General features: G+C 50.7%; 2 protein-coding genes and 1 long non-coding RNA gene across 6 annotated transcripts; 2 read left to right on the plus strand and 1 right to left on the minus strand.

Annotated features, from left to right (window-relative positions):
* The first annotated feature begins 626 nt into the window (after positions 1–626).
* On the plus strand, positions 627–3,945 carry LOC116666028. Its single transcript, XR_004322878.1, has 2 exons — positions 627–1,755; positions 1,952–3,945. It is a non-coding gene; the product is annotated as an uncharacterized LOC116666028 (long non-coding RNA).
* Positions 3,946–5,272: 1,327 nt separating this feature from the next.
* Positions 5,273–16,284, plus strand: LOC102514167 (leukocyte immunoglobulin-like receptor subfamily B member 2). Of its 2 annotated transcripts, XM_032487789.1 has the most exons (11): positions 5,273–10,272; positions 10,459–10,494; positions 10,666–10,950; positions 11,458–11,739; positions 12,053–12,352; positions 12,749–12,799; positions 13,653–13,769; positions 14,143–14,185; positions 14,261–14,295; positions 14,520–14,572; positions 15,285–16,284. In XM_032487789.1, the coding sequence occupies exons 1-11, from the start codon at positions 10,200–10,202 to the stop codon at positions 15,429–15,431; spliced, it is 1,422 nt and encodes a 473-aa protein (XP_032343680.1). In that variant the 5' UTR covers positions 5,273–10,199; the 3' UTR covers positions 15,432–16,284. The 2 variants fall into 2 exon arrangements, with proteins under 2 accessions (XP_032343680.1, XP_032343681.1); XM_032487790.1 differs by lacking the exon at positions 14,261–14,295.
* RPS9 (ribosomal protein S9) lies at positions 16,278–22,030 on the minus strand. Of its 3 annotated transcripts, XR_004322869.1 has the most exons (6): positions 21,942–22,030; positions 21,567–21,688; positions 21,224–21,346; positions 17,491–17,677; positions 17,229–17,403; positions 16,397–16,513 (listed from the first exon to the last, which is right to left on the minus strand). XR_004322869.1 is itself a non-coding variant. In XM_006172857.3 (5 exons), the coding sequence occupies exons 2-5, from the start codon at positions 21,661–21,663 to the stop codon at positions 16,336–16,338; spliced, it is 585 nt and encodes a 194-aa protein (XP_006172919.1). In that variant the 5' UTR covers positions 21,664–21,688; positions 21,942–22,027; the 3' UTR covers positions 16,278–16,335. The 3 variants fall into 3 exon arrangements, 2 of the variants coding, with proteins under 2 accessions (XP_006172919.1, XP_032343841.1); XM_006172857.3 differs by lacking the exon at positions 17,229–17,403 and having other exon boundaries at positions 16,278–16,513; positions 21,942–22,027; XM_032487950.1 differs by lacking the exon at positions 17,229–17,403 and having other exon boundaries at positions 16,278–16,513; positions 21,937–21,963.
* Positions 22,031–23,603: the final 1,573 nt, after the last annotated feature.

Here is a 23,603-nt window from a genome sequence, read left to right on the forward strand (position 1 = left end):
TGGACTTTGGTTGATAATAATGTACCCATGTTTGTACATCAATTGTACCAAATATGCCACGCTGATGAGGGGTGTTGAGGGGAGGGGAGTACATATGTGTGGGTGGGGAGGGCTATGTGGGAACTCTGTATTTTTCTGCTCAATTCTGCTGTGAACCTCAAATTGCTCTAAAACTTAAGTCTATTAAAAAAAAAAAAAAGAAATTACTCAGTCTGAACCACAGGGAGCACATATTCTGGAAAAGAATATGAACGGAGTCTCAAAGATCTCACATACCTGGGACCCGAGTCTTAGAAGGACAGGGGAAAGAGGACAAGACTGGGGAACTACTCAAGAAATAATGGCTGAAATTTCCCAAAACTTGGCAAAACTCATAAATCTATGCATTCTGTGCATCCATGAAACCCAGGGAAGCCCAACCAAACAGGATGAGCCCAATGAAATGCACACCAAGACTCATCACAATCTAAGAAAAGAGGAAGAGGTTCCTTGAATGCAGCGAGACAGAAATGCCACCTCGCTGTGGAGAGAACCCCCACTCCAGTGACAACGGACTCATCCGGAACCGGAACGTGGAGGCAGGAAGCAAGCTTTCAAGCGCTGAGAGAGGTGCAGTCGTCCCCGGTTCTACAGGTGGTGAGAGCGTCCCTCAGGAACGAAGGGGAAGTAGACCCGCTCTCGGGGGAAGGAAAACTGAGAGGACTGACCTCAAGCAGACCTCCCCCAGATGAACGGCCAGAGAGGAAATGATGAAGGGACGGCTCTTGCAACATCAGGAAGCAAGAAAGGAGAACGGGAAAACCAAAGTGGGACCCGAGGACAGCGCAGAGGACAGAACGTCCACACGGCCCACTTACGTTTCCTCCAGGAGCACTTGCCTCACAACCACTTTCAAATGTTGAGGCAACCAAAACCAACTCAGCCGCGTTGTCACCCAGTGATGTTTGCATCTTTTGTTAACTTACTAACATTTTAAGAAACAGGGATAAATCAAAGTTTCGCTTTAACTCCCGGAGCTGCCTTGCTCAGTGATGGGAGATGTTCGAATTCCATGCAGTATAAAGAAGCTGTGGGACTCTCGGGGCGGTCGAGACACACCCGGAAGAGCCACGCCTTCGTAGTAAGGCCAGACTAACTCCAGAATGTGCCCAAACACGGAATTTTTTTTTTTAAGACTTGAAAAGATATGCTGAACCATAAAGTCACATAGTCAACTTCCAAAACATAGTCACATGGTCTTTAAAGAAAGGAAGCACAATCTGTAAACTCAACAGTACAACTTTCACACGGCCTGCACAGGAAATCAGAAACAACTCTGCATTCGGGGGCAAGAGCAGAGCTGGCTGTACCCGCCTAACACAGCAACCTGGCTCCGGCCACAACCGAAGGCATCGGGGTGGCTGACGGATGGCTGCCATGGCTTCACCAAGTGCCAGCCCTGTCATGGCTGCTGCGCTGCGTGGGCAGTTCTGCTGGAACAGAATCACGCAGCTTCTGATCATTCTTACATGGCCGTGGATCTGGTGACTGAGAAGCAGTTTTTCTTCACCTGGGACGGACTGTGAGACCTGTTCACACTCCGCCCAGAGACAAGTTAACTCTCCCTCCTTCACAGCATCGGCCAAATGCGACCCTCCGCATCTTGGCCACGGGCAGGACACCACGTTCGTCCACAACACTGATGGCATCTCATTCACTGGACCTGAGGAGTGGAGGGTGCCCAGCGCTCTGTTGCTCTGGTGTATAGTCCATAAGGTGAGATTTTAAAAAATTGTTTGTTGTCGATGGTGGTGGTGTTTTGTGTGTGTGTGTGTGTTTTGGGGGTGGTAATTAAGTTTATTTATTTATTATTTATTTATCTATTTATTAAATGGCAGTCGTGGGGATTGAACCCAGGACCTTGTGCATGCTAAGCACACACTCTACCACTGAGCTATGCCCTCCCCTCCAGACTTTTTTTTTTTAAAGAAAAGAGAAATTCAGAGATGCAGAGCCTGCCAGAACAGTGAACTTTACAGAGGTCCTGTTCCCTGAGGCCCGCCCAGGCGCACCCTGTGTAGTAAGGCAGCTGCCACCACCCCTGCAACACCCACCACGAAGAAAGAGGCCCACGTCCAGGTACGCATCCTTGGGTCATGGAAGTGGCACGTACCCTACCCGAGAAGGCAGGTGGCCGCTCCGGGGACCGAGAAGCTTGCGGGTCTGAGGGCAGCCCGCGGGAGGACGGGGCTCTGCAGCGGCTTGGGGCTGCAGCCCGAGGACCCCGTGGCCCCAGTGGCGCAATCCACCAGATCCCGTGGTGCCACGAGTGTCTGTGTGTGCCTGGAGGCTGTGCCAATCCTCTGCCGAGCCCCAGGGGCAGAGCCTGTGGGTTCATGTCCTCACACCCACCACCTGCAACAGAGAGCTGGACGCCACTTAAAAACTGCTCCTGACAGGCCCCTGGTCCCCAACAAGACACTGAATGACTCACAGAGACATCATGTCCGAGCAACTGGAACTTTCTGGGATGAGCTAGCTGGGTGTTGTCATTCTCACTGCTGGATGAGTGTGGCAAGCCGGGGGCCAGGGACAGGTGCAGAGGACAAGGTGAGTCGCACAAAGATGGCCCCTCCGGACCTGGCCCTGTCACAGCTGACACCTCTCCCTCTACAGCTTGGTGGCCTGGATCGTGCCTGGGCAGTGCCAGGTCTGGGAACAGTGCTGCTCCACAGCCCTACTCGGGGGCCTCTGAAGGATACTGACTGAGAGAAAACACGTTCGAGGGGCAGACGTCTGGGTGATGACAAGCTAATGCTGTTTTGGGTGTGGAAAGAAAACAGGTTAGATGTGAGGATGTACACGGCCCCGGGGATGGCGCAGATGCCCTGCCGAGATAGTCAGGGGACTAGAAGGAGCAGAACTGACTGGGAGGAGACAGGCCGTCGGGGAGGAGAAGTGTGTATGCCTGGGGGCAATGCACCTGGGTCTGTGAATGAGACGGTAACGTCCCCCGCAGAGCCCCACTGTGGACAAGGTCCTCAATAACCAAGGGGACAGGACGGCTCGTCCAGCGCACGTCAGCCAGCCTCTGCCCTCCGTGTTCACATGGGCCTCTGAAGGATGGCCATGGTGGCCGAGACGCAGGCCGGTCACGAGCCTGGAATCACGGCCTGACCGCCTTTCACTAAGTGACCCCACCAGACTCCACAGGAGGTCCACCGTGTCAGCCGTGGAAACGCACACTGAGTCCTTAATGTTGTGTCATTCCTCCTGGAAGCAGATCAGACATGTGGTTGTGGGTGGATTTCGTCCCTGGTGGGTGCCGCGGGCACTGATTGGGCCTGACCAGCACGTGCCTGTGTGCATACCGAGGCACAGGAGGCACCCCCGTTAAGTGTGCAGTTTGATCAGCGTTGGCCAGTGTAGAGATGCGTGTAGCAACTGTCACACAGTCAGCATGTAAAAAACTGTCGTCACTACTGAAGCTCCATGGTGACCTTGTAGTCAGCCTCTCATGTGCTTACTGCTCATTTATGTATCTCCTCTTGATAAATGTCTGTTCAAATTGTTTTGTTCGTGTGGGAAGGTTTTATTATTATTTATTTGTAGGAGTCCTTACTTATTCCACACACAAACCCTTTATCCCGCACACATGCCGTATGCGTACAAAACCCGTCTTTCCTCTTGGTCGAGGCTGGTTTCTTCCATTACGTGACGCTGCCTTTTGAAGTGCAAGTGTTTAATTTTGGAAATCCAACGAATCTTTTTTGGTTATTGTTTGGCCTTTTTGTAACTTTCTTGAGAAACGTGTGTCTAATGCAAGGTTTGAAGATTTTCTTTCATGTTTTCTTTGAGGTGCTTCATGATTTTGACTTCTGCGGTCAGATCTATGATCCGTTTCACGTGACTCATTCTGTGTGGTGTGAGGTAGTGAAGGCGAATTTTTTTCCAAACACATATCCAGTTCTTCCAGAAACACTTGTTGAGAAGATTATCTTTTCCTCAAGGAAGTACTGTCCCTTTGTTACAAGTCGGTCGATCACATATGTGTGTGTTTACCTCTGAGATCCCTATTATTTATTTTCTGCCTACTTATCCTTATGCAAATGCCACAGCGTCCATTACCTTTGTTCCTTCCATAGAAAAGTGAGGAGTAAGACGTCCAAGTTTAGTCCTCCTCTAAATTGTTGCGCTATTTTTGCTCTTTTGTATTTCCATATACATTTTAGCATCAGCTTGTCAATTGCTACAAAAGCTAGTTCAGATTTTGATTGGAGTTTCCTTGAATGCGGGTCGATTTAGAGAGAGCTGATAACAATATTGAGTCTTTCAATCAATGAATGTGGTGTATCTCTTTTGTTTTGTTCTTTAATTTCTCTTAGCTAAGTATTACAGTTTTCAGCCTTCAGATCTTACACGTACATACTTACATTTATCCCTACATGTTTATGGGTTTCGGTACTATCGTAAATAGTATTGTTTTAATTTTTAATTTCCAGTTGTTCCTTGTTAATTTGTAGAATCAAATCAATTGGTTTTTGAATACTGATCTTTTATCTTGAGACCCTGCTCCTTCACCTACCGGTTAGTAGAAGCTCCTTTGTAGATTTCCTCCACACAGGAGCACGTGGACTGGGAATAGAGACAGCTCCTCTCCTTCCATTTCAGTCTGTGTGCCTCGGCTTCCTTCCACTCGTCTCACCACGGTGGCCACTTCTGAACAGAAGTTGCGAGAGCACCACTGTCTTGTTCCCAGTCACAGAGGGAAAGTGTTCAGTATGACGCTAGTGAAACTGCAGACCCTAGGGGCTCTCTAATTAAGGACGCTCCTTTCTGCTCCGACACAGCTGGGCATTTTATCTCATCAGATCTTTGTGTCCATATACTTACAGAATGATGTGGGTTTTCTTTGTTAAGTCTGTTAAGATGGTGGATTAATCTTACTGGTTTTCACATGTTGAGCCAGGCTGGCATCCGAGGATAAACCGTACTTGCTTGTGCCGTGTTATCCTCTTCAGATATGGTTGGCTTTGTTGACCAATATCGTGGTGAGGATTTTTGCATCTATGTTCCTGAGGGATATTGGTCCGTAGCCCTGTTACCTTGTACTGCCTTCGTCTGATTTGAGTTTGGAGTAATACTCACCTCATACAACTGCTGCAAAGTGTTTCCTCCTCTTCTATTTTCTGGGAGCAATTGTGTGAAACTGTATTATTTCTTCCCATAAATGTTTAGTAGCATACGCCAGTGAAGCCACTGTGGCCAGGCGTTTTCTCTGTTGGAAAGCTGTTTTAACTACAAATTCAACGCCTTTAATATTTTTAAAGAATATTCAGATTACTTCCTAAGTGAGTTTTGGTGGTCTCTCAAGAGTTGCTCCATTCGAGTCAGTAAAAATTATGGTGCAGAATTGTTTGTAATATTCCCTTATTATCCTATTAATGTCTGCGGGGTTTGTAGTGATGTCCTTTCCATTCATTCCAAAAATTGGCAAATTGTGTCTTCTCTTTTTTCCAGGATTACTATGCCTAGAGGTTTGTCAATTTTACTGGCCTTTTTAAAACAGTCAGCTCTGGGTTTCAATTGTGTTACTGTCTTCTGCTTTCAGGGTCACAGGTGTCTGCACTTTATTATGCTTACTTTGAGATGAGTTTGTGCTTCTTTTTCTTGGGTATTAAAATGGAAACTTTGGTTAGTGGTTAGAAACCACTTTTTTTTTTTTAATACGAGCACTTGCTGGCCTTACTTTCCTTCTAAACACTGTTTTAGCTGCATCCCACAAGGTTAGTGTGCTGCATTTTCATTTTCATTCAGTTCTAAATATTTTCCCATTTTTTTTGAGTTCCTCTTTGCCCCATGGATTATTTAGAAGTGTGGTTTTAGTTCTCAAATAGTTGAAGATTTTCTAGATATCTTTCTAGTAATAGATTTTAACTTAAATTCCATTAGGGTCAGAAAAGAAATGATATGTGATATTGATTAAACTTGTTAAGCTTTGTTTTATACCCAAGGATAAAGACTGTCTTGGCCAATATTCCACGTACGCTTAGAAAAAGCGTATTTTACCATTGGTAAGTGTTCTCTGTGTGCCAGCAGGTCAGGCTGGTTGATGGCACCGTCACGGCTCTCGACACCCTTGCTGATTGGCCATCTCTTTGCTCTATGAACCACCAAGAGAGGGGTCTGAAAGCCCCTGACTGCAACTGTCAGTTTATCTGTCTGTCCTTTCATTCCTGTCAGTTTTTGCTTTATGTGTTTGAAGCCCGGTGGTCTTGCGTGCATACATTTAGGATGACGTCCTCTTGATGAATCGGCCTTGGTATCTTCATGTAGTGTGTTTCTTTATCCCTGGTAACCTCCTCGTTCAGAAGTCTCTGGGATAGTTTACTGCACTGTCTGGCACCGTATAGCCACCGCGGAAGACAGTGCTGCTTCCCCCCTGTTCCCAAAGACGTCCAAGCTCCAGTCCCTGGTACCTGTGGATATGACCCCTTACATGGCGAAAGGTGCTTGCCAGAGGTGACTAAATGAAGTATCTTGAGATGGAACATTATGCCAGCTAATCTGGGTGAGCCCAGTGTATTCACAAGGCTTCTTGTAAGGAAGGCAAAAGGGTCCGAGTCAGAGGTAGGTAATGTGCTGACGGAGGCTGGAGAGATGGAAGGAAGGGGCTGCGAGACAAGTCCTGCAGGGACTCTGGAAGCTGGAAAAGGCAGGGAGACAGATGATCCTGGCAGAGAAACTAAGAGCAGCCAGCCCTGCTGACACCTTGACATTAGCCCCGGGAGGCTGACTTTGTACTTGTGACCTCCAGAACAGGAAGACAGCAAATCTGTGTTGTTTAAAGGCCCTAAGTTCATGGCAATTAGTTACAGCAGCAACAGGAAACTGATGCAACCACAAAAGCCTTCTTTGGATTAATGTTTGCATAATACATTCTTTCATCCTTTTACTTTTATCCTTTTTTTTAAACATTTTTTTTATTGAGTTATAGTCTTTTTACAATGCTGTGTCAAATTTACATCACTGTATTACAGCGACCCTCGTGTGGACTGCGGAGTTGGGTCCTGTCAATCCAGTCTTACAATCTCTGCCATTTAATTGAGCTTTCACCATTCATGCTTAACGTAATGACTGACAAGGCTGTATTTAGGTTTGCCCTTTTACTATTTCTCTTTCGTCCCCCTGTTGCTTGCTCTTCCAGTTTTGCTTCCATGCCTTACTTTGGCTTTTTGGGGTATTTTTTAGTGTTCCATTTCATCTGCTGGTGTTGTAACTGTAACTTTTTGTATGTTATTTTTTAAGTCGCTGCTGCAGGCATTACAATACACACACCCAATTTCACAGAGTTAATATTTTGCCTCTTCCAGACAAACGTGGAAACCTCATCACCGTGCAGTTCCTTTCCCCCTCCTCTCCCCGCGCTTCACGTTGTGGTTGTTGTATGCATTCCGCTTACACACTTAAAAACCCCACCAGACATTGTTAGCTTTGCTTTCAACAGCCATGCATCCTTTAAAGAGGTTAAGAGGACAAAAATATGCTACTTTGTTGACCTAGGTATCTGCCACTTTTTGACTGCCTTTATTGTTGAATTTCCAAGTTTCCCTCTAGAATTATTTCCTTTCTGCCTGAAGAACGTACCTCACCATTTCTTTTAGAGCAGGTCTGCAGGCAACAAATTCTCTGTATTCCTTCCTCTAAGAATGATTATTTTGCTTTCATTTCTGAATAATATGTCCAGAAGAGTTCCAGGCTGGCTCTTCTTGCCTCTCAGAACTACAAACCTCCCAAGCACAGTGGTCTCTGACGTGAAATCTGTGCTTATTCAAATTGGTTTTCCTCTGTATGTAATGTGGCACTTTTCTCTGGATGTTTTCAATTTTTTCCCTGTGGTTTGATTATGATGGTGATGTGTGTGAGCATGTTTTAAAGCTTATCCTATTTTTCATTTGCTGAGCATGTTGGACGTGTAATTTTATGACTTTCAACAAATCTGTAAAATGGTCAGCTACTTATTTCCTCAAAAATTTTTTTTCTTCATTGATATTCTCCTTTTGCTGGGAGATAAATAACATAAGTTGTCTCACAGAGCCTGTGTTCATTTTTTAAAATCTTTTTCCCCTCCAGCCTGTGCTCTCACACGATACCTGGACAAAGAACTCAGTATGAGACGAGAGTCCTGCCCAGGGGTAGGAAGGGGCACTGAGAAAGCAGAAATAGCTCAGAGGTTTTGAAGAAGGGCGACGGAAAAAGATGAATTATAGAAGCAAGGAAGTCAGTGAAAGGAAGTGCTCGGGGGAAGAACCGCCGCAGCCCGGGGCGAGGGCCAGGGCTGCCCGCCCCTCCCCGAAGGGCGTCAGTCGGCAAGGCCCCGCCCCCTCGCCCGGGGCCGCCCTCCCGTGACGGCCGGTTGGCTGCCCCGGGCAGGCTCGGCAGAGCGTGGCGGCGCCTCCAGTTCCTCCCCGTCCGGCACTTCACGCCCAAACACCAAACCCACACACTGTGCCCGGTGAAGCCCCTGGTTTTTTTTTTTTTTTTTTTTTTTTTTGAGTAAAGGTAGATGTTTATTTGGAGAGATACACACTGCAGAGAGTGTAAGGAAAGAGAAAGGCGAGGGAAGCGGTGTGGGGGTTGGGTACTCAGGTTAAAGTAAAAGTAGGTACACGCTCCACAGACAGCGCGCGGGCCGTCTCCGAAGGGGCGGGGGTGAAAAGGGAGGCTGTGAGCCCTTCTTAACAGTGTCCCTGATCCACCACACGACTCCAGGCGTCCTGTCCATGCCACCCCACCAGCCTCTGTCCTGGCGCTACAGTCCAGGCCCCACTCCTGACTCCAGCTCATTCCTCTCACCGCCGCCAAGGACAGCCTATAACCCCATCTGGTCTGAACCTGCCCTGCTCGAAACCCTTCCAACAGTTTCCGCCTTCCAAACCAAGTCCAGGTGCCCCAGCTGATGCTCAAGGCTGTGAAGGACCAGGCCTGAGCTACACTCGCCAGCCCCAGCAAACACAGCTCTCCCTCCACAACCAAACTCGCCACAGTCAACCACATCTGCCCCAGACACACGCGTACACAGAGCTGCTTAACAAGTCTGTGCCTTCTCTCCGCCAGACTGAGTGGCGCCAACTCTCCCCCACCTGCCAGCCCAAGAAGCCTTCCTTCTCCATTCTACTACAAATACATTTTGCGTTCCAGGTTTGTGTAAGGGTTACATGAGGCAACCACGTGAACGCCCTAAAATACTGACCCACACACCAGCCGGGATGGAGATTAACGCTGGAGCTTCACCATTGATAGAGTTAGTTACCAGGAGAGCCCTCCCACATTACATTTGCTACGTGGGGTAGTCTTCTCAAAATAGAAAAATGTTCGTATTCTCTGCTGCTTAAAATCTTCCCAGTGCTTTAAAGATCAAAGCCAACATTCTTACACGTACTCGAGGTCCTGTTCGATGAGGCTCCAGCCTTCTCCTGATGGCTCTCACTCCTGAGACCAGCTCAGGATCTTCCTGGGCAAGGATGCCTCCGCCAGCACAAGCCCCCAGGCCAACTGCTGTTCACCCTACCGCCAGAAGGGGCCCTCACAACCAGGACCCAGGTTTCACGGCATCTACCTGTTAATGAATCTCATTGTCCTTTGTTTTCTTTTTTTCTTCCAACTTGTAACAGTCTTGAACTGTTTGCCATGCAAATGTTTGTAACTTCTGTTCATGAATCTGGGCCCCATGAGTTCAGGGAAGGAATGTCAGCCCCAACAATGTGCCTCCAGCGGCTGGCCCCATGACCGAACACGGTCATTGCTCAACAAACATTGACTGACTGGACTACTGATGAAAGAAAGGAATCAGGTCTGCACTTACAGAAGCGCAGGAAAGGGAAGTGACTTGCCCAGATCACACCGCCTACATAGGTGGCAGAGGAAGAACTGGACAGGTACTGGGCCGGCTCCTGGGCCCCGCGTCTCTTCCTGCCCTGCCCTGGGCCGTTAAGGCACTCTCTGCGTTTGCGTTTGACACGAGGTGGAGGCAGGGCAGGCAGGCAGGCAGAGTGTGCAGGGATCTAGTGAGCCTCAGATCTGACCCGAAAGGTTCCCAGAGAATGCTGTTCTCAGCACGCCTTTCAGGGAGAGCGCAGTGGGGCTGAGGAGGAACCTGTGACGTGTGACCTGGCCACGCCCCGCGCATCTGTCTGCCCTGCTGGCTCTGTGGACTGTGTATGTCATCTGCACGGCTGGGGACCATGGGCGGTGGCGCCACTTTACCAACAGTCACTGCCCTTCTCAGCCTCGGTGAGCTTTGGGGAAGAGAAGAGGGAAGGGGCCTCAGGACTCAGGGGGCTCAGTGGGGACCGCATATGCAGGGGCGGGGGGAGGTGGGCTCAGCCCCAGATCTGACCCCAGCACTCAGGGTCCAGACCAGGCCTGGAGCGTCTGCATGTGGTGGGGCATGGACGCTCACAGGGATCTCTCTTCCAGGGCTGTGTTGGGACCTGTGGGGTCACATACAGGCAGGTGAGTCCCCCCTAGTCCTTCTGCTTCGACCCAACAGCCCCCCTGGTCATCTGCGGGAGCACAGCGGGTCTGGGCTGATGGTGGCCAGTCTGGGAGGGGTGTTGGAGGAACATCTGGGGACACCGAGGGCAGAAGGCCACTCCTGACACTTCAGGTCTGATTCCTTTCCAGGTGTCCTCCCCAAATCCTCCATCTGGGCTGACCCAGGCCCCACGGTCACCAAGGGGAGCCCTGTGACCATCTGGTGTCAGGGGTCTCAGTGGGCTGATGTCTACCGTCTGTATAAAAGGGATGCCTCTAGACTCTGGGAGACTAAGACCCCACAGGACTCCAGTAACATGGTCGGTTTCTTCTTTAAACACTCGAGCTCAGACACTGCAGGGCTGTATCAGTGTGCATATCGCAGGGGGACCCGCTGGTCAGAGTGGAGCCACCCCCTGCCCCTGGCGGTGACAGGTAACAGGGAGGGGCCGGGCCCCTCCCACTGTGGGCTCCTCCTCACAGGCAGAGGGGGCAGAGTGTGGGCTCAGGGGGACCTCTCCCCGCACAGTCCCCCTTTAGCACAGCCCCCTCCCCCCCCAGGGGTACGGAGCACCTCCCTCTCAGCCCACCCAAGCCCTGTGGTGGCGTCAGGAGGGAGCGTGTCCCTCTGCTGCGGCTCACGGTTTGCCCGGGCACCTGCTGAAGGAGGGAGGCCCCGCCCCGCCCCGACACAGGACACCCAGGAACTGTGGGAGCTATGGAAGGGACAGGCCTCTCTCCTGGGGGGACCCACAATGCTATGATTCTCCCAACTCCCTTCCCTATGTGAGCCGTGGGGGTGATGGAGGGCCCATGACACTGGCCTCCTGGGGCAGAACCACTGGCAGGAGGCTTGGGGGCGACCAGATAGGACTCTCATGCAGCCCCAGTGAGCAATGTGGGGTGTGTGTCCCTTCAGTGCCGCCGTCCCCATCTCTCCAGGCATGTACAGGGAGCCCTCCCTCTCAGCCCGGCCGGGCTCACTGGTGCTCTGGGGAGAGAACCTAACCCTCCAGTGTCACTCAGAGGCCAGCTTTGACAGATTTGCTCTGACCAAGGACAAGGGGCTCATAACTCCCCTCCGTCTTGAGGGGCAGCGCAGCCCTGACTTCCCCCTGGGTCGTGTGAATCACAGCCATGGAGGTTCGTACAGATGCTATGGTGGACATTACCATTCCTACACATGGTCGGCCCCCAGCGCCCCCCTGGACATCCTGATCACAGGTGAGGAGCCCCTGTCCTGCCTCATGTCTTCATTATCTGCTCAGGGTGCTGGGCCCGGGGTCACCCTGGTGGTGAAGGGGTCCAGGGATAAGGGCCTGGAGGAAAGGCTGAGGTAGGGCAGTGGTTTAGGGGGCAGAGAGAGAAAGGGGGAGTGGGGGCCTGGAGGTAAAAGAGACCACACAGAGGGGCTGAGAGGAGCTGAGAGAGGGTCACAGACAGGGTCCCTGGGGAGAGGACAGTGGTCCCTCAGCTCCGGGTCAAGCATGCATGGGGAGTGGGTGGCTCTCCACACATCACACCTTCCTCTCCCCAGGAATGTACAAGAAACCCTCCCTCTCAGCCCATCCAGGGGCCTCGGTGCCCTGGGGAGGGAACGTGACCCTGCAGTGCAGCTCTGAGACCTGGTCGGATACCTTCCTTCTGTCCCGGGAGGGGTCACTGTCTCCTCCCCAGCACCTTCGTCTGCAGGACACAGCTGCACCCTTTCAGGCCAACTTCACCTTGAGTCCTGTGACCTCAGCCAACAATGGGACCTACAGGTGCTACAGCTCACTCAGCACCTCCCCCTATCTGCTGTCACAGCCCAGCGACCCCCTGGAACTCTTGATCTCAGGTGAGGAGCCCCAGTCTTGGCCCTATGTGTCCTCCTGGTCAGTCTAGGGTCCTGTCCCCACAGGAGCTCTGGGCTGGGATGGGAGTGAGGGGGCCACTAAAGGAGAGAATCCATTCTCAGAAAGAAGGAAAAAGCCAGAGCAGCTCCCTTCCCTGCACCATCCTCATCCTTCATCCCGATATGTTCCGGGTGGTGGAAGAAGGCTAGAGAGGGCTCAGGGCTGACCAGAAGGAGAAAGCAGGGGCGGGGGTGGGGGAAAACCACGGGGCTCTGAGGCCAGATGGATGGAGGGTGGGGAGTCATGGAAAGGGAGTGTTGGGTCCAGCCTGGGAGAGGAGCAGTGGGCTGACATGGGGAGAGGCAGCCCCCACCCCTCATCCCTGTCCTGACCCCCAGGAAGCTCTGAGGACCGGCTCCCCCCAACTGCAGAGTCAGGCCCACAGACGGGTAAGTGAGGGTCTCTGTGTAGGGAGAAGCTCAGTTCTGGTCTTTGCTCAGCCACTGCCTGAGATAATGGCCTGAGAAAGGTTCCTTCTCACTGGGACCAACTTCTCCGATTGCAAAGGGCACCAAAGCTGCTTTGACATTGTGTGTGTGGGGACACCAGCGGTGTCTGACTCTCCTCCATAAACTCAGGGGCACTCAGCCCTCCAAGGAGCAGCTGTGGGGCTGGGGAGAGGTCAGGGCAAGCAAGTCACCCTGCCCACTGCTCCCAACTGCGGGACCTGGGACAAGTGCTCCTTGCAGAGTCCACGTTCGCCCTTCGTAGAAGAGGACTCCCGCCACCTGCCTCGACACGAAAGCCTTCAGCACAGGGCTCGGCCCTGTTTAGAGCTCAAGAAGGCCGGAGCCCTCCCTCCTGCCCTTCTCAGATACACACATGTCCACACAGGCCCCAGGGAGCTGGGGTGGTGCCAGGTCTCTGCAGGGTGGGAGACGGATCTGGGTGGGGCTGGAGAGGAGGAGGGACTGGGTTTGACGGACAAGTCTCTGCACTGGTGTTCTGCCTGTGGGGGACAGAATAAAAAATAATCTAAATAAAAGCAAGGGAGCCCATAGTCTTGGGTTCCAATGCCCACTCCGCCATGTCCAGGCTGGGTGACCAGGCGCACATGATTTTCCTCTGTGCCTGTCTCCTTGTCTATAAAATGGGTGGGGGCGATGATGACTGGGGGCGGGGGGCTGCACGACTGTCCTGAGGATTAGAGATTAATGCACAGATCCCAGCACGCATCGGTACACAGAAGGCGCTCAATTAAATGGCACTGTTGGCTCATTCGTGACGTCCCCGGTGCCGCAGGTCTCAAATCGTACCTGAATGTTCTGATCGGGGTCTCGGTGGCCTTCATCCTGCTGCTCCTCCTCCTCCTCTTCCTCCTCATCCGACATCAGCGTCAGGACAGATGCATGAAGCTGGGTGAGTAGGGAACCGAGGGACCCAGGCCACTGGAGGAGGTGTCGCTTAGGGCACCAGCCAAAGGGGAACCAGAGGTGGGTGAGGTCAGCTTAGAAAAACTCCAACATCTCCCAATGAGAAAATCTAAAATGAAGAGATGAAATGTGAGTGTACACGGAAGTATTTTAGAGTATTCTTTCAGCTTTTCCAAACTTACAAAATGTTTGAAAACACACGCAAGTTTTGTATTTTATGGTTTAGATCTTTCTCCTGAATTCAACATGGCGGTGGGAGGGGATTGTAATCTCTTCAGTTCTTGGACTTCACAGATCTTAATGTAACCCTGGGGAAGGGTTCTGGGGTGGGTTGGAGGCTGATTTCCAACTTCCTGCAGTGGCTGCAACATCAGTGCCCAAGGACAGAGGCCAGCAGAAGAGGTGAGACCCCTCCCAAAGAGCCCCCAGCCCAGCCAAGGCCCCTCACTGCCCCTAATACTCCTCCCCCTCCCCCAGCTCCAGCCCAGCTCTCGATGTCCAGGAGAACTTGTGTGAGTGAAGGGGGTCTATCCCAGGGGGAGGAGGCAGGGCCAGACTATGGGTTGAGCAGTGGAGACCGGAGATTGGTTGGAAATGGTTCTGGGCTTGGAGGTGAGAGTTCAAATCTGGTACTGTGTGGCTTTGGCCTCATCACTGACCCTCTCGGGGCCTCTGCTGTGTGAGATCTCAGGGAATCTTGGCAAGAGATGGGACACCCTTGTTCTGTCCCCACCAGATGCTGTCGTGAAAGACACAGAGCCGGAGGACAGCAGACAGCTGGACAGTCAGGTCAGCTCCCTCTGGTCCCGACCAGGGCACCCATGCCTCCTTGTTCCTGTTAGATCCAGTGGGTGATGCACCCTCATGCCACTCAACTCCTGGCAGGCTCTCCCTTCGGGAAGCATGCTGCCCTCCCAGTTGCTGCAACCCCACACTTGGCCTCCTAGGCTGGCCTCTGACCACTGAGTTGTTGAATGCTCAGGTCGAGCTGGCAGGGCTAAAGGTTAGGGCTCAACAGTCTGTGTCCCGCACGAAGGGACTAAGTCCTAGGCCTGCAGAGAGGCCCAGAGAGGGCCAGAGAGGCTCCTTCTGAAATCCACAGAGGGTCCTAGTCTTGCTCAGCCCTTGGCTGTCCCCAGGTTGTGTGAGCCCCAACGATACACCTCGGCTGTTACTTCACTTGGGTGAAGATCAGCTCCTGTGCACACCCCAGGGATTGGATCCAACTTTCCTGCAGAGTGCAGTGGAGTCTGACTGTCCCTCCATGCTGGCGGCACCATGCCCTACTCCTCTGTCCAGTCCTGACCCCTCTCCAGCACCAAACTCACATGTTAAGTCAGCTGTCACAGGCTGAAAGCTACAGACTGATGCAGAGCCAAGATTCAGAGACCATCCCTGTGTTTCTAGCAGAGAGGGCTCTGATGGCTAAGACCTCAAGGAGTGCATCCGTTCTTCCTAGGCCCGACTCCCCCGTCTCATGCCTCTCCCCCCATCACTGCAGGCTGCCGCACCTGAAGCCCCCCAGGATGTGACCTATGCCCAGCTGAACCACTCGACCCTCAGACAGGAGACGACTGCACCCCCTCCCTCCCTGTCGGGGGAGCCGTCCGCAGAGCCCAGCGTGTACGCCACACTCGCCATCCACTAGCCCAGCGGACCCAGACCCCCTACCGCCACCCTGCACTCCAGGGACTGAATTTGCAGATGCTGGCCTGTCGTGAACCACTAGGAGCTTCTGCAGGTCAACTGCTTCCAGGAACATCCTGGATTATCACGCAGCACTGGTCTTATCTGCGGTCCCTGGTCCCTACCAAAAACACCCAGCTGACTGCGGACCCCGTGGAGCTGCTATCAAGACCCTGGGGCGAAGGGAGGGCCTACTATCCAGCACCAGGCTGTGAGGACGTGGATTCTGCAGGCTTCACAGCCACTTAGCAAAGGACCCCAAGCCCTCACTGTGCAGCTCGCCACTCAGCTAACATCAGAGCCCCAGGAAGGGGCCTAGTGCCCAGTCACTGAGGTTGCTTAATGCTCAAGTGTGTCTCACTTCCTGAGACAAGCCCCTTCCTTCCTGAAGCAGCTTAAGGCTGAGAAGAGGGAAGCCTGCCTCCCTTGTGACCATGAATGTCTCCGGAAACTCCCATCGCAGGGGGAGGGGAGCAGGGCCCCCCTCCTTGCTCTACCTGGAAATGACTCCTCCTCGCCCCCACACGCAATTTCCTGTGGTTCTGTCTGAAAGAACCTTCCCAGCACTGTTCAGTCCCCCACGGTGATAATGAAGTGGTGTGCAGAGATGCTTGTTATGACATGGGGTGCGGGGAGGCACACCAACCGTCCTGCAGGTGGTCCCAAGTAACTGAACAAAGGTACCGGGCCCTCTCTGCACACCGGCAGCAGCACCACAGAAACCAGCTCAAGGACCCAGCCCGCATGTCCCCCCCGCAGGAGGGTGTACGTTTGGAGGAGGGAGAGGCACACCAATAAACACCAGTTCTCAAGTGTTCATCTCTTTTTATTATCTGACTGGGAACCTAGCCAGGGGATGGGTGGGCTCAATCCTCCTCCTCGTCGTCGCCGGCTCCAGCCCCACCCTGGCCCTTCTTGGCATTCTTCCTCTTCACGCGGCCTGGCCGGCCGCCCCCATACGGAGAACGCAGGGAGAAGTCGATGTGCTTCTGAGAGTCCAGGCGGACAATGAAGGATGGGATGTTCACCACCTGCTTGCGGACCCTGGAGGGAGGGGCGGCAGGGGAAGGGGATGGGGAAACAGGGCCAGACAGGCCCCTCTCCACCAGTGCTCTGCAGGGCTGGTGCTACAGCCGCACTGACCCCGAAGCAACCATGAGAAGGGCATTCCTGACTCCAAGGAGAGCTTTCGGGCACCATCTAACTCACACAGACACGGCCAAGATGAGCTCTACACCCCCACCATACACAAGTGGGCAGATTTACAAGCAACCGCCAAGCCCAGAGCGCAGGAGGTGAGGCGGCAGCGCCTATGTAAACCCAAGATCTGCTTCTCAAATGTTCTAAACCGTGCCAGACCCTGGGCTTCATTATCAGGTGTACTTTCAACGTCTTTGAAGTAGCAACGTACAGAAAGGTTCTATGAAAACATTTCTGACAAGAAATGTGAGGATATTACCCAGAGGTCCCAGGGTTAATGAAAGGCTGAGGCAGAAGCTGGGTGCATGCAGCATCCCGTGAATGGTGCCCATCTTACAGAAACAGCAAACTGAGCACCCAGATAAAGACCCAGCTGCCACCTTGAGTACTGGACCTTGGACCGCACTGAGCTCACCGAGTAAGAGTGACAGTGCAAAAGCACCCTGTGATTGCCAGGGTCACCAACGACCTCACGAGGGACCCACTAGACAGCTGGACCCTCCCAAGCCAGCTGAGGCCCAAGACTCTTCTCTCAACTGGCCACACCAAGCGCTGTTACCTGTCCAGCTACTCGCATGCCTGGCGGAAACCTTCGCAAGGTGTACGGCTCCAGCCGCAGTGACCCTTGCGCTGGGCTATGGGGGGATGAGGCTGCCCCCAGTGCCCCCATGAGCTGTTTGTAGGGGTCAGTCTGTACCCTTGAGGTGAGCTCACACCTTCATCACCTCCGAGGGCTGCACAGAGATAGGGACAGCAGGCTCAGAGAGGGCAAGCATCCAAGGGGAGGGGGCGGGAAGGCTCAGGGAGCCCAGAGGTGGTACCTGATATGGCGCTGGCGGATCAGCACGCGGGCGTGGTGGATGGACTTGGCCAAGCCTAGCTTAAAGACCTGGGTCTGCAGGCGTCTCTCCAAGAAATCCTCAATCTTCAGGCCCAAGATGTAATCCAGCTTCATCTTGCCTTCGTCCAGCACCCCGATGCGGACGAGTCGCCGCAGCAGGGCGTTACCTGGCGGGAGGGGAAAGCAGCACGGACTCAGCGTTCTGGCTGACCTCAGGCTCCTGGGGGTCAAGCCCTCTACCTCCACACCACGCTGGTGCACAGTGGGAAGTAACAGCTGATTCTGATACAGGACACAGCGCGTTAGGACGTGCGCTGTTGTAACTCGCGCCACCCAAGGCAGGTCACTAGGATGGGAGAGCTGATTCAGTGTGTGGGCTGAGCGCGGGCTTCCAGTTCAAACCCAGCCACTATGCATTCATGTCGCCCTAACACTCCCCTGAGGCAGCTCACTCTGACTACCCATCTCACCACGCAGGGCAGTGACCACATACACCTCTACTCACCTAAAAAACAACCTTCCAGAGTTGTTGAGACAATCCCCTTCAAAGGACTTAGCATTCATCTGCCAAAGTCCCAGCGCTGCCGTTCCTAAACATCACTCTCACAACACAGCACAGCGGCTGAGGGGGAATATTTTGGAGTCAAGAAAGTCCTATGAATCAAACATGAGGCTAAACCACTTCCTTACTTATAATTAGAACAGAATCAGTACCTAACTTCTAGGCATGAGAGAAGATTGGGCACAAGCCAAGTACACATCACTCATTTATCACCCAGATTTTTCTACTAAAAAGACGACAATCTGGAAATAACTGGCCATGTACAGCAGAAAGGAATCCAGCAGATGCCAGCACCTGCCTTCACCAAACAACTCCAGGCACAGAGGGCCTTGCCACTTGCCCGTCAGTGTCCAAAGCCCATGGCTCCTGACCAATACTCTGGCCTGCTTGGGGATGCTGGAGACAAATCTGCCCCCTAGAGGCCCCTAGGCTCCCACTCACTGTCACCACTGGGCTCATCAGCACAAGATTATCACTAACAACACCTTGACAGGGGGATAAAAGCACCACTACCTCCCCCTCACCCCCAGGCAAAGCTTAAAGGAAAGCTGGCTGACTTTGTGATGACAAAGTCTTCCAAGCAGACTTGACAGGAGATAGTCTAAATGGAGAAACCTACATGTCTTCCCAACACCCCACTTCAAAATATGACACTGAATAAATGCTGAATGTAAGATATAAGGAAATTCTGCCATTTACAACTTCACATACACACAAAAAAACCTAAGAATAAATTTAACCTAAGAGGTGAACAGCCTGTACACCAGTAAGACATTGATGAAAGAAGTTAAAGACACGAGTAAATGGAAAACTATTCTGTGCTCACGGATTGGAACAATTAAGATGTCCAAACTACCTAAAGCAATATACAGATTCAATGAATCCCTATCAAAATTCCAATGGCATTTTTCACGGAAAAATAACCCTTAAATTTGTACGGAACCACAAGACTCCAAAGAGCCAAAGCAATCTTGAGAAAGAACAAAGCTGGAGGCTTCATGTGTCCTAATTTCAAACTAAATATTACAAAGCTATAGTAATCACAACAGTTTGTTGGCAACATAAAAACTGATCAAAGATCAAGGGAACAAAATAAAGAGCCCAGAAACAAACCCACATACATTAATAGTCAATATATTTACTTACATAAAGGAACCAGGAATATACAAAGATGAAAAAGAACAGCTCAACCAATAAATGGTGCCGGGAAAACTGGGGTCACACGCAAAAGAACGAAACTGGACCCGAACACCTTTCACGGTACACACAAAAAATAACTCAAAATGGATTAAAGACTTGAATGAAGACCTGAAACCATAAAACCCCTAGAAGAAAGACAGTAAACTTGACTTAAGTCTTGAAAATGATTTTATGAATGACACTAAAGCAAAGGCAACAGAAATAAAAATCAACAAGTGGGACCACACCAAACTAAAGCTTCTGCACAGCCAAGGAAAAATTACCAACAAAATGAAAAGGCAACCTACGGAATAGGAGAAAATACTCGCAAATCATGTATCTAATAAGGGGTATATCCACAATATACAGTAACTCATACAACGCAATAGCAGGAAAAAAAACCTTCAATTGAAAAATGGGAAGATGATCTGAATAGACATTTTCCCAAAGACATACAGATGGCCAACAGGCACACTAAAAAAGTGCTCAAGGTAACTAATGCAACAGTAATGTAAATCAAAACCACAAAGCAGGGAGGGTATGGCTCAAAGGTAGAGTGTTTAGCATGCAGGAGGAAGACGTGGATTCAATCCCTAGTACCTCCATTAAAATAGATAAACCTAATTACCTCTCCCCACAAAAATAAATAAAAATTTAATAAGCTCTTATAAGATACAGAACCATTTACAGCCAGACTCACATCTGTTAGAAACACAAACTATACATGTATCTCTTCCACACCAAAGACACAATGTACAACGTACTAACCAAGTTTACAAATTTTTTTTTTTGGTAAAGTGAAAGTAAGTTTTTTAGAGATACACACACTCCATAGACAGAGTGCAGTCTGTATCTCATAAGGAAAAAAGACTTAGGAGACACACACTCCACAGGCAGAATGTGGGCCACTTCAGAAAGGTGAAAGGGAGAGAAGCCGAGAGGTGCAGGGCTGTTCAGCTTAAAGAAAAAGTGGATACAGACTCCACAGACAAATGGCCATCTCAGAAGATGAGCATAACAGAGAGCAAGAGTGAGAAAGAGAGTGAGCGACCACTAATTACTTCTGATACACTGGTTCAACTTTTGGTTATGTTCCCTAAGTTTCCTCTAAAGTTCTCATTCCAACCCGGTTCACCTGGACTCTGGAACCTGCCTTCCAGTGCCCCTATGATGGGAGGTCTAACCATCTGCTCATCTGAAACAAGAGTCATATCAGTAGTCCCTACAAGCCTGCCTGTGCAGACTAACAGACACCAAGAACTTAGAAAAAAGCATTTATAAAATTGCGGCTATTTTAATAGTATAGCTATCTGACAATCTGAGAGGTCCTACTACAATCTAAGTGATGTCAACTGTTGCTTTCAAAAGTCCTCCATTAATTCTCCACCTCAAAGTAGGAATTTAAGACCTAAGAGTCTAAAAGATGAAAATTTTATGTGTATCTTACCACAATCTTTCTTTCATCTTAAGTTACCATATTATCTGCATACCCTCCAAAATCATCACCTGAAATGTTCTTCCCTGTGAAATGCACAGCTCCTCTCCTGTTCAGGCCTTGACTAAATATCCTTGACTACCTTGCTAAAGCAGGCAAATGTACATATTCAAGCTCCCTCCCTGCTAGAACCATCCCACATTTCAGAAACTTCACCGACTATTCCCACCACTAGAGAACAAGATATGTACACAAGGAGCAGTACCGTTTTGCTATACTATGTACAGATACAGCCAGGTACCCAAGCTTGCTTGGCAATGTTAGTTCTAATGAAGAGAAAGTGAAGTCCGAGGTTTGGGTAAACCAAAGCCACAGGTAAGGAAATGGACAGGGATCTGGATCCAGGCCCATTTTCCTACCCCACAAGCTAGCTCCACCTGCCCCATGTAACACCTCTGATCGCTGGACCACTCCAGAAGTAACAGTAGCAGCAGCAGCTCTGACCCTCAGTCCTTTCCTATGGGCTCAGATACGCACCTTCAAACAGACGCCGCGGGTCTTTCTCATCCAGGGTCAGCAACTCCCGGGCAGCCTTGCGGATTTTGGCCAGGGTAAATTTGACCCTCCAGACCTCACGTTTGTTCCGGAGCCCATACTCGCCTGCAAAGGGTGGGCAAACATGCTCAGTCTCACGGATTGGTGCAAAAGTAGGATTGGTGACTTCAGGATACAGAAAATCTAAACAATGAAAGGTCTCGAATTTGGGGACGACGAAGGGAGGCACACCAGGGGACTGGAATAGAGTGAGCACGTGAGCGGCCTCACCCACGTGCTAGCTCTCCCCGACCCGGGAAGCAGAAACCTTGCCTTAGCCACTCACCGATCAGTTTCAGTTCTTGGTCGAGGCGGGACTTCTCGAAAGGTCTCCGAGGGGTCACATAGGTTTTGCGACAAACCCAGCTCCGGGCCACCGGCATGATGGCTCCGTTTAACCGTCTGTGCCTGTGCGTGAAGGAGTGGCCTATTAGGACTCTGAGCTACGCCTGCGCAGTCCCATAACCCCGTTAGAACCTCGTGGCTCCCAGAGAAGGTCTCGCGAAAACCGCGAGAAGCTTTTGTAACCTGTACCATCCTCACCACTCTCCAACCACCCTCATCTCACCTCCAACCTCTTTACCATACTCATTAAAGCCCGGATGGCCCACAAGACCCAACAACCTACGCAAGGACTAAAGAATACTGCACCACACCTCACCTACAATCAGGCTCCGGTAACTGAGAAAGAGGCGTACGGCGTCTCCAGCCTCGCTCTTATAGACTCGCCGCCGTCTCGTGACGTCGGCACGCACAACGCACACTGCACCAATCAGAAGAGGCGTTGGCGGGCGGAAAAAGCAGTCGAGACGAGAGGTTGGGCTAGAGCGCCGTACTAAGCCGGTAAGACCCGGTCTCTACCTGACCCGGTCTGTACCAGACAGTGGGTCCGAGCATCATCTGGTGAGAAGTGAGGGCGCCTTTCTGCCTTCGGGTGGTGACTTGTCCCGTCACCTAGCCTCTGAGTCTCAGTATAAAATTGGAGTAGTCACTGCCAGCATCACTAGACTTCTCAGCCGTCTACGACTCTGAAAAAAAGATCCCCAGAGGGTTGGAGCTGGGTGAAATCAAAGCTCCCTCCAGGAGAGGCTCCGTTACATTCAGGAATAATGGGGAAAAAAATCATATTTCATATCAGAACGTCAACCCGAAGCATAGTCAGAAACCTTGTCTACAAACTGAAGATTGAATGCAGAAACTGAGGTTGAAATGGCAGTCATGTGACTTGCCTAAGGATACACAGCTCACCTTTGCATCCTGATACGATTCCGCTTTTGCCCTCCTTGCTTTCCGTAGACAAGGGGAAAAACAGATCTTGGTAGAAATTCGGCCATACCTGAAATATTTATCACTTAGTGTCTCCGGCTACATCTGGGGTAAGGTACCCTCCCTAAACGTGGGCCTCATTAATTCATTTATGCAACAGATATTTATTGGGCAGTATAAGGAACTTTTCTTCGATGACGTATAGCCATGAATAAAACAACCCCTCTATTCGTGAAGCTTTGAGTCAGCCGAACGGGGTGGGGGTGGGGATGGGTAATTAAGTAGATCATTTCAGAGTGGTGCTGTGAAGAAAATAAATTTACTGATAATGACTGAGGGAAAATGGTACTTCAGATAGGATGGTTAGGGAAGCCTCTTTAAGAAAGTGACTTAAAAAAAAGTGGTTTTTTTTTTAGCTTGAGACCCTGTGATGAAAAGGCTTTGTGCCTCTTAATCAAAAACAGCAGTTTATATATCCCTTTGGGCTTCCATGGCAGCGGAAAAATGTTCTGAAATCTCTTCCTAAATACTCTACTTCCTAAATATTTGGCGCCATTTATCACTTGGAGGAATTTACTCATTTTTTTTCCTGATCTCCTTTGTCAGCATCTTCCTCTCAGACAGCCTTTAGGATTATTTCCTCTAGTCCTTATCTCTCTGGAATAATCCCATTACCACGAATGGCTTTATTTATCATTGTTAGATAATGTTTAATGAGCACTTTAAATGTGCTAGGCTTTGGGCTAAACACTTTATGAGTGTGTGTGTGTTTAATTCATTCATGTGACCCAAGGTTTCTAGCACTAAAATAGTAACTGGTGGCATTCTGGAATACTTACTATGTATCAGGCACTGCCCTACCTGTGTTAGGGGTGGGGTTAGAGGTCAGTAGTAGAGTGTGTGCTTAGCACATGAGAGGTCCTGGGTTCAATCCCCAATACCTCCATTTAAAAAAATTTTTTTTGCATATGTTAATTTACTTAATCTTCAATGCAAACTTAAGGAGGACTCTCACAGAAATTGCCCTCCCTCATGATAGTACTATTACTGATACTCG

This window comes from Camelus ferus, chromosome 9, assembly GCF_009834535.1.
Source record: "Camelus ferus isolate YT-003-E chromosome 9, BCGSAC_Cfer_1.0, whole genome shotgun sequence".
In the NCBI taxonomy this organism is placed as follows: Eukaryota; Metazoa; Chordata; class Mammalia; order Artiodactyla; family Camelidae; genus Camelus; species Camelus ferus.

Excerpts from the sequence above, each read along its gene's own strand:
- LOC102514167 (XM_032487789.1), top strand. The coding sequence starts at position 10,200 with ATGTCATCTGCACGGCTGGGGACCATGGGCGGTGGCGCCACTTTACCA. Across the intron at positions 12,800-13,652 it reads AGAGTCAGGCCCACAGACGG|GTCTCAAATCGTACCTGAAT; the intron begins GTAAGTGAGGGT and ends CCGGTGCCGCAG. Across the intron at positions 14,296-14,519 it reads CGATGTCCAGGAGAACTTGT|ATGCTGTCGTGAAAGACACA; the intron begins GTGAGTGAAGGG and ends TGTCCCCACCAG.
- RPS9 (XM_006172857.3), bottom strand. The coding sequence starts at position 21,663 with ATGCCGGTGGCCCGGAGCTGGGTTTGTCGCAAAACCTATGTGACCCCT. Across the intron at positions 17,678-21,223 it reads CCCGCGGCGTCTGTTTGAAG|GTAACGCCCTGCTGCGGCGA; the intron begins GTGCGTATCTGA and ends CCCTCCCGCCAG. Across the intron at positions 16,514-17,490 it reads ATCCGCCAGCGCCATATCAG|GGTCCGCAAGCAGGTGGTGA; the intron begins GTACCACCTCTG and ends CCCTCCCTCCAG.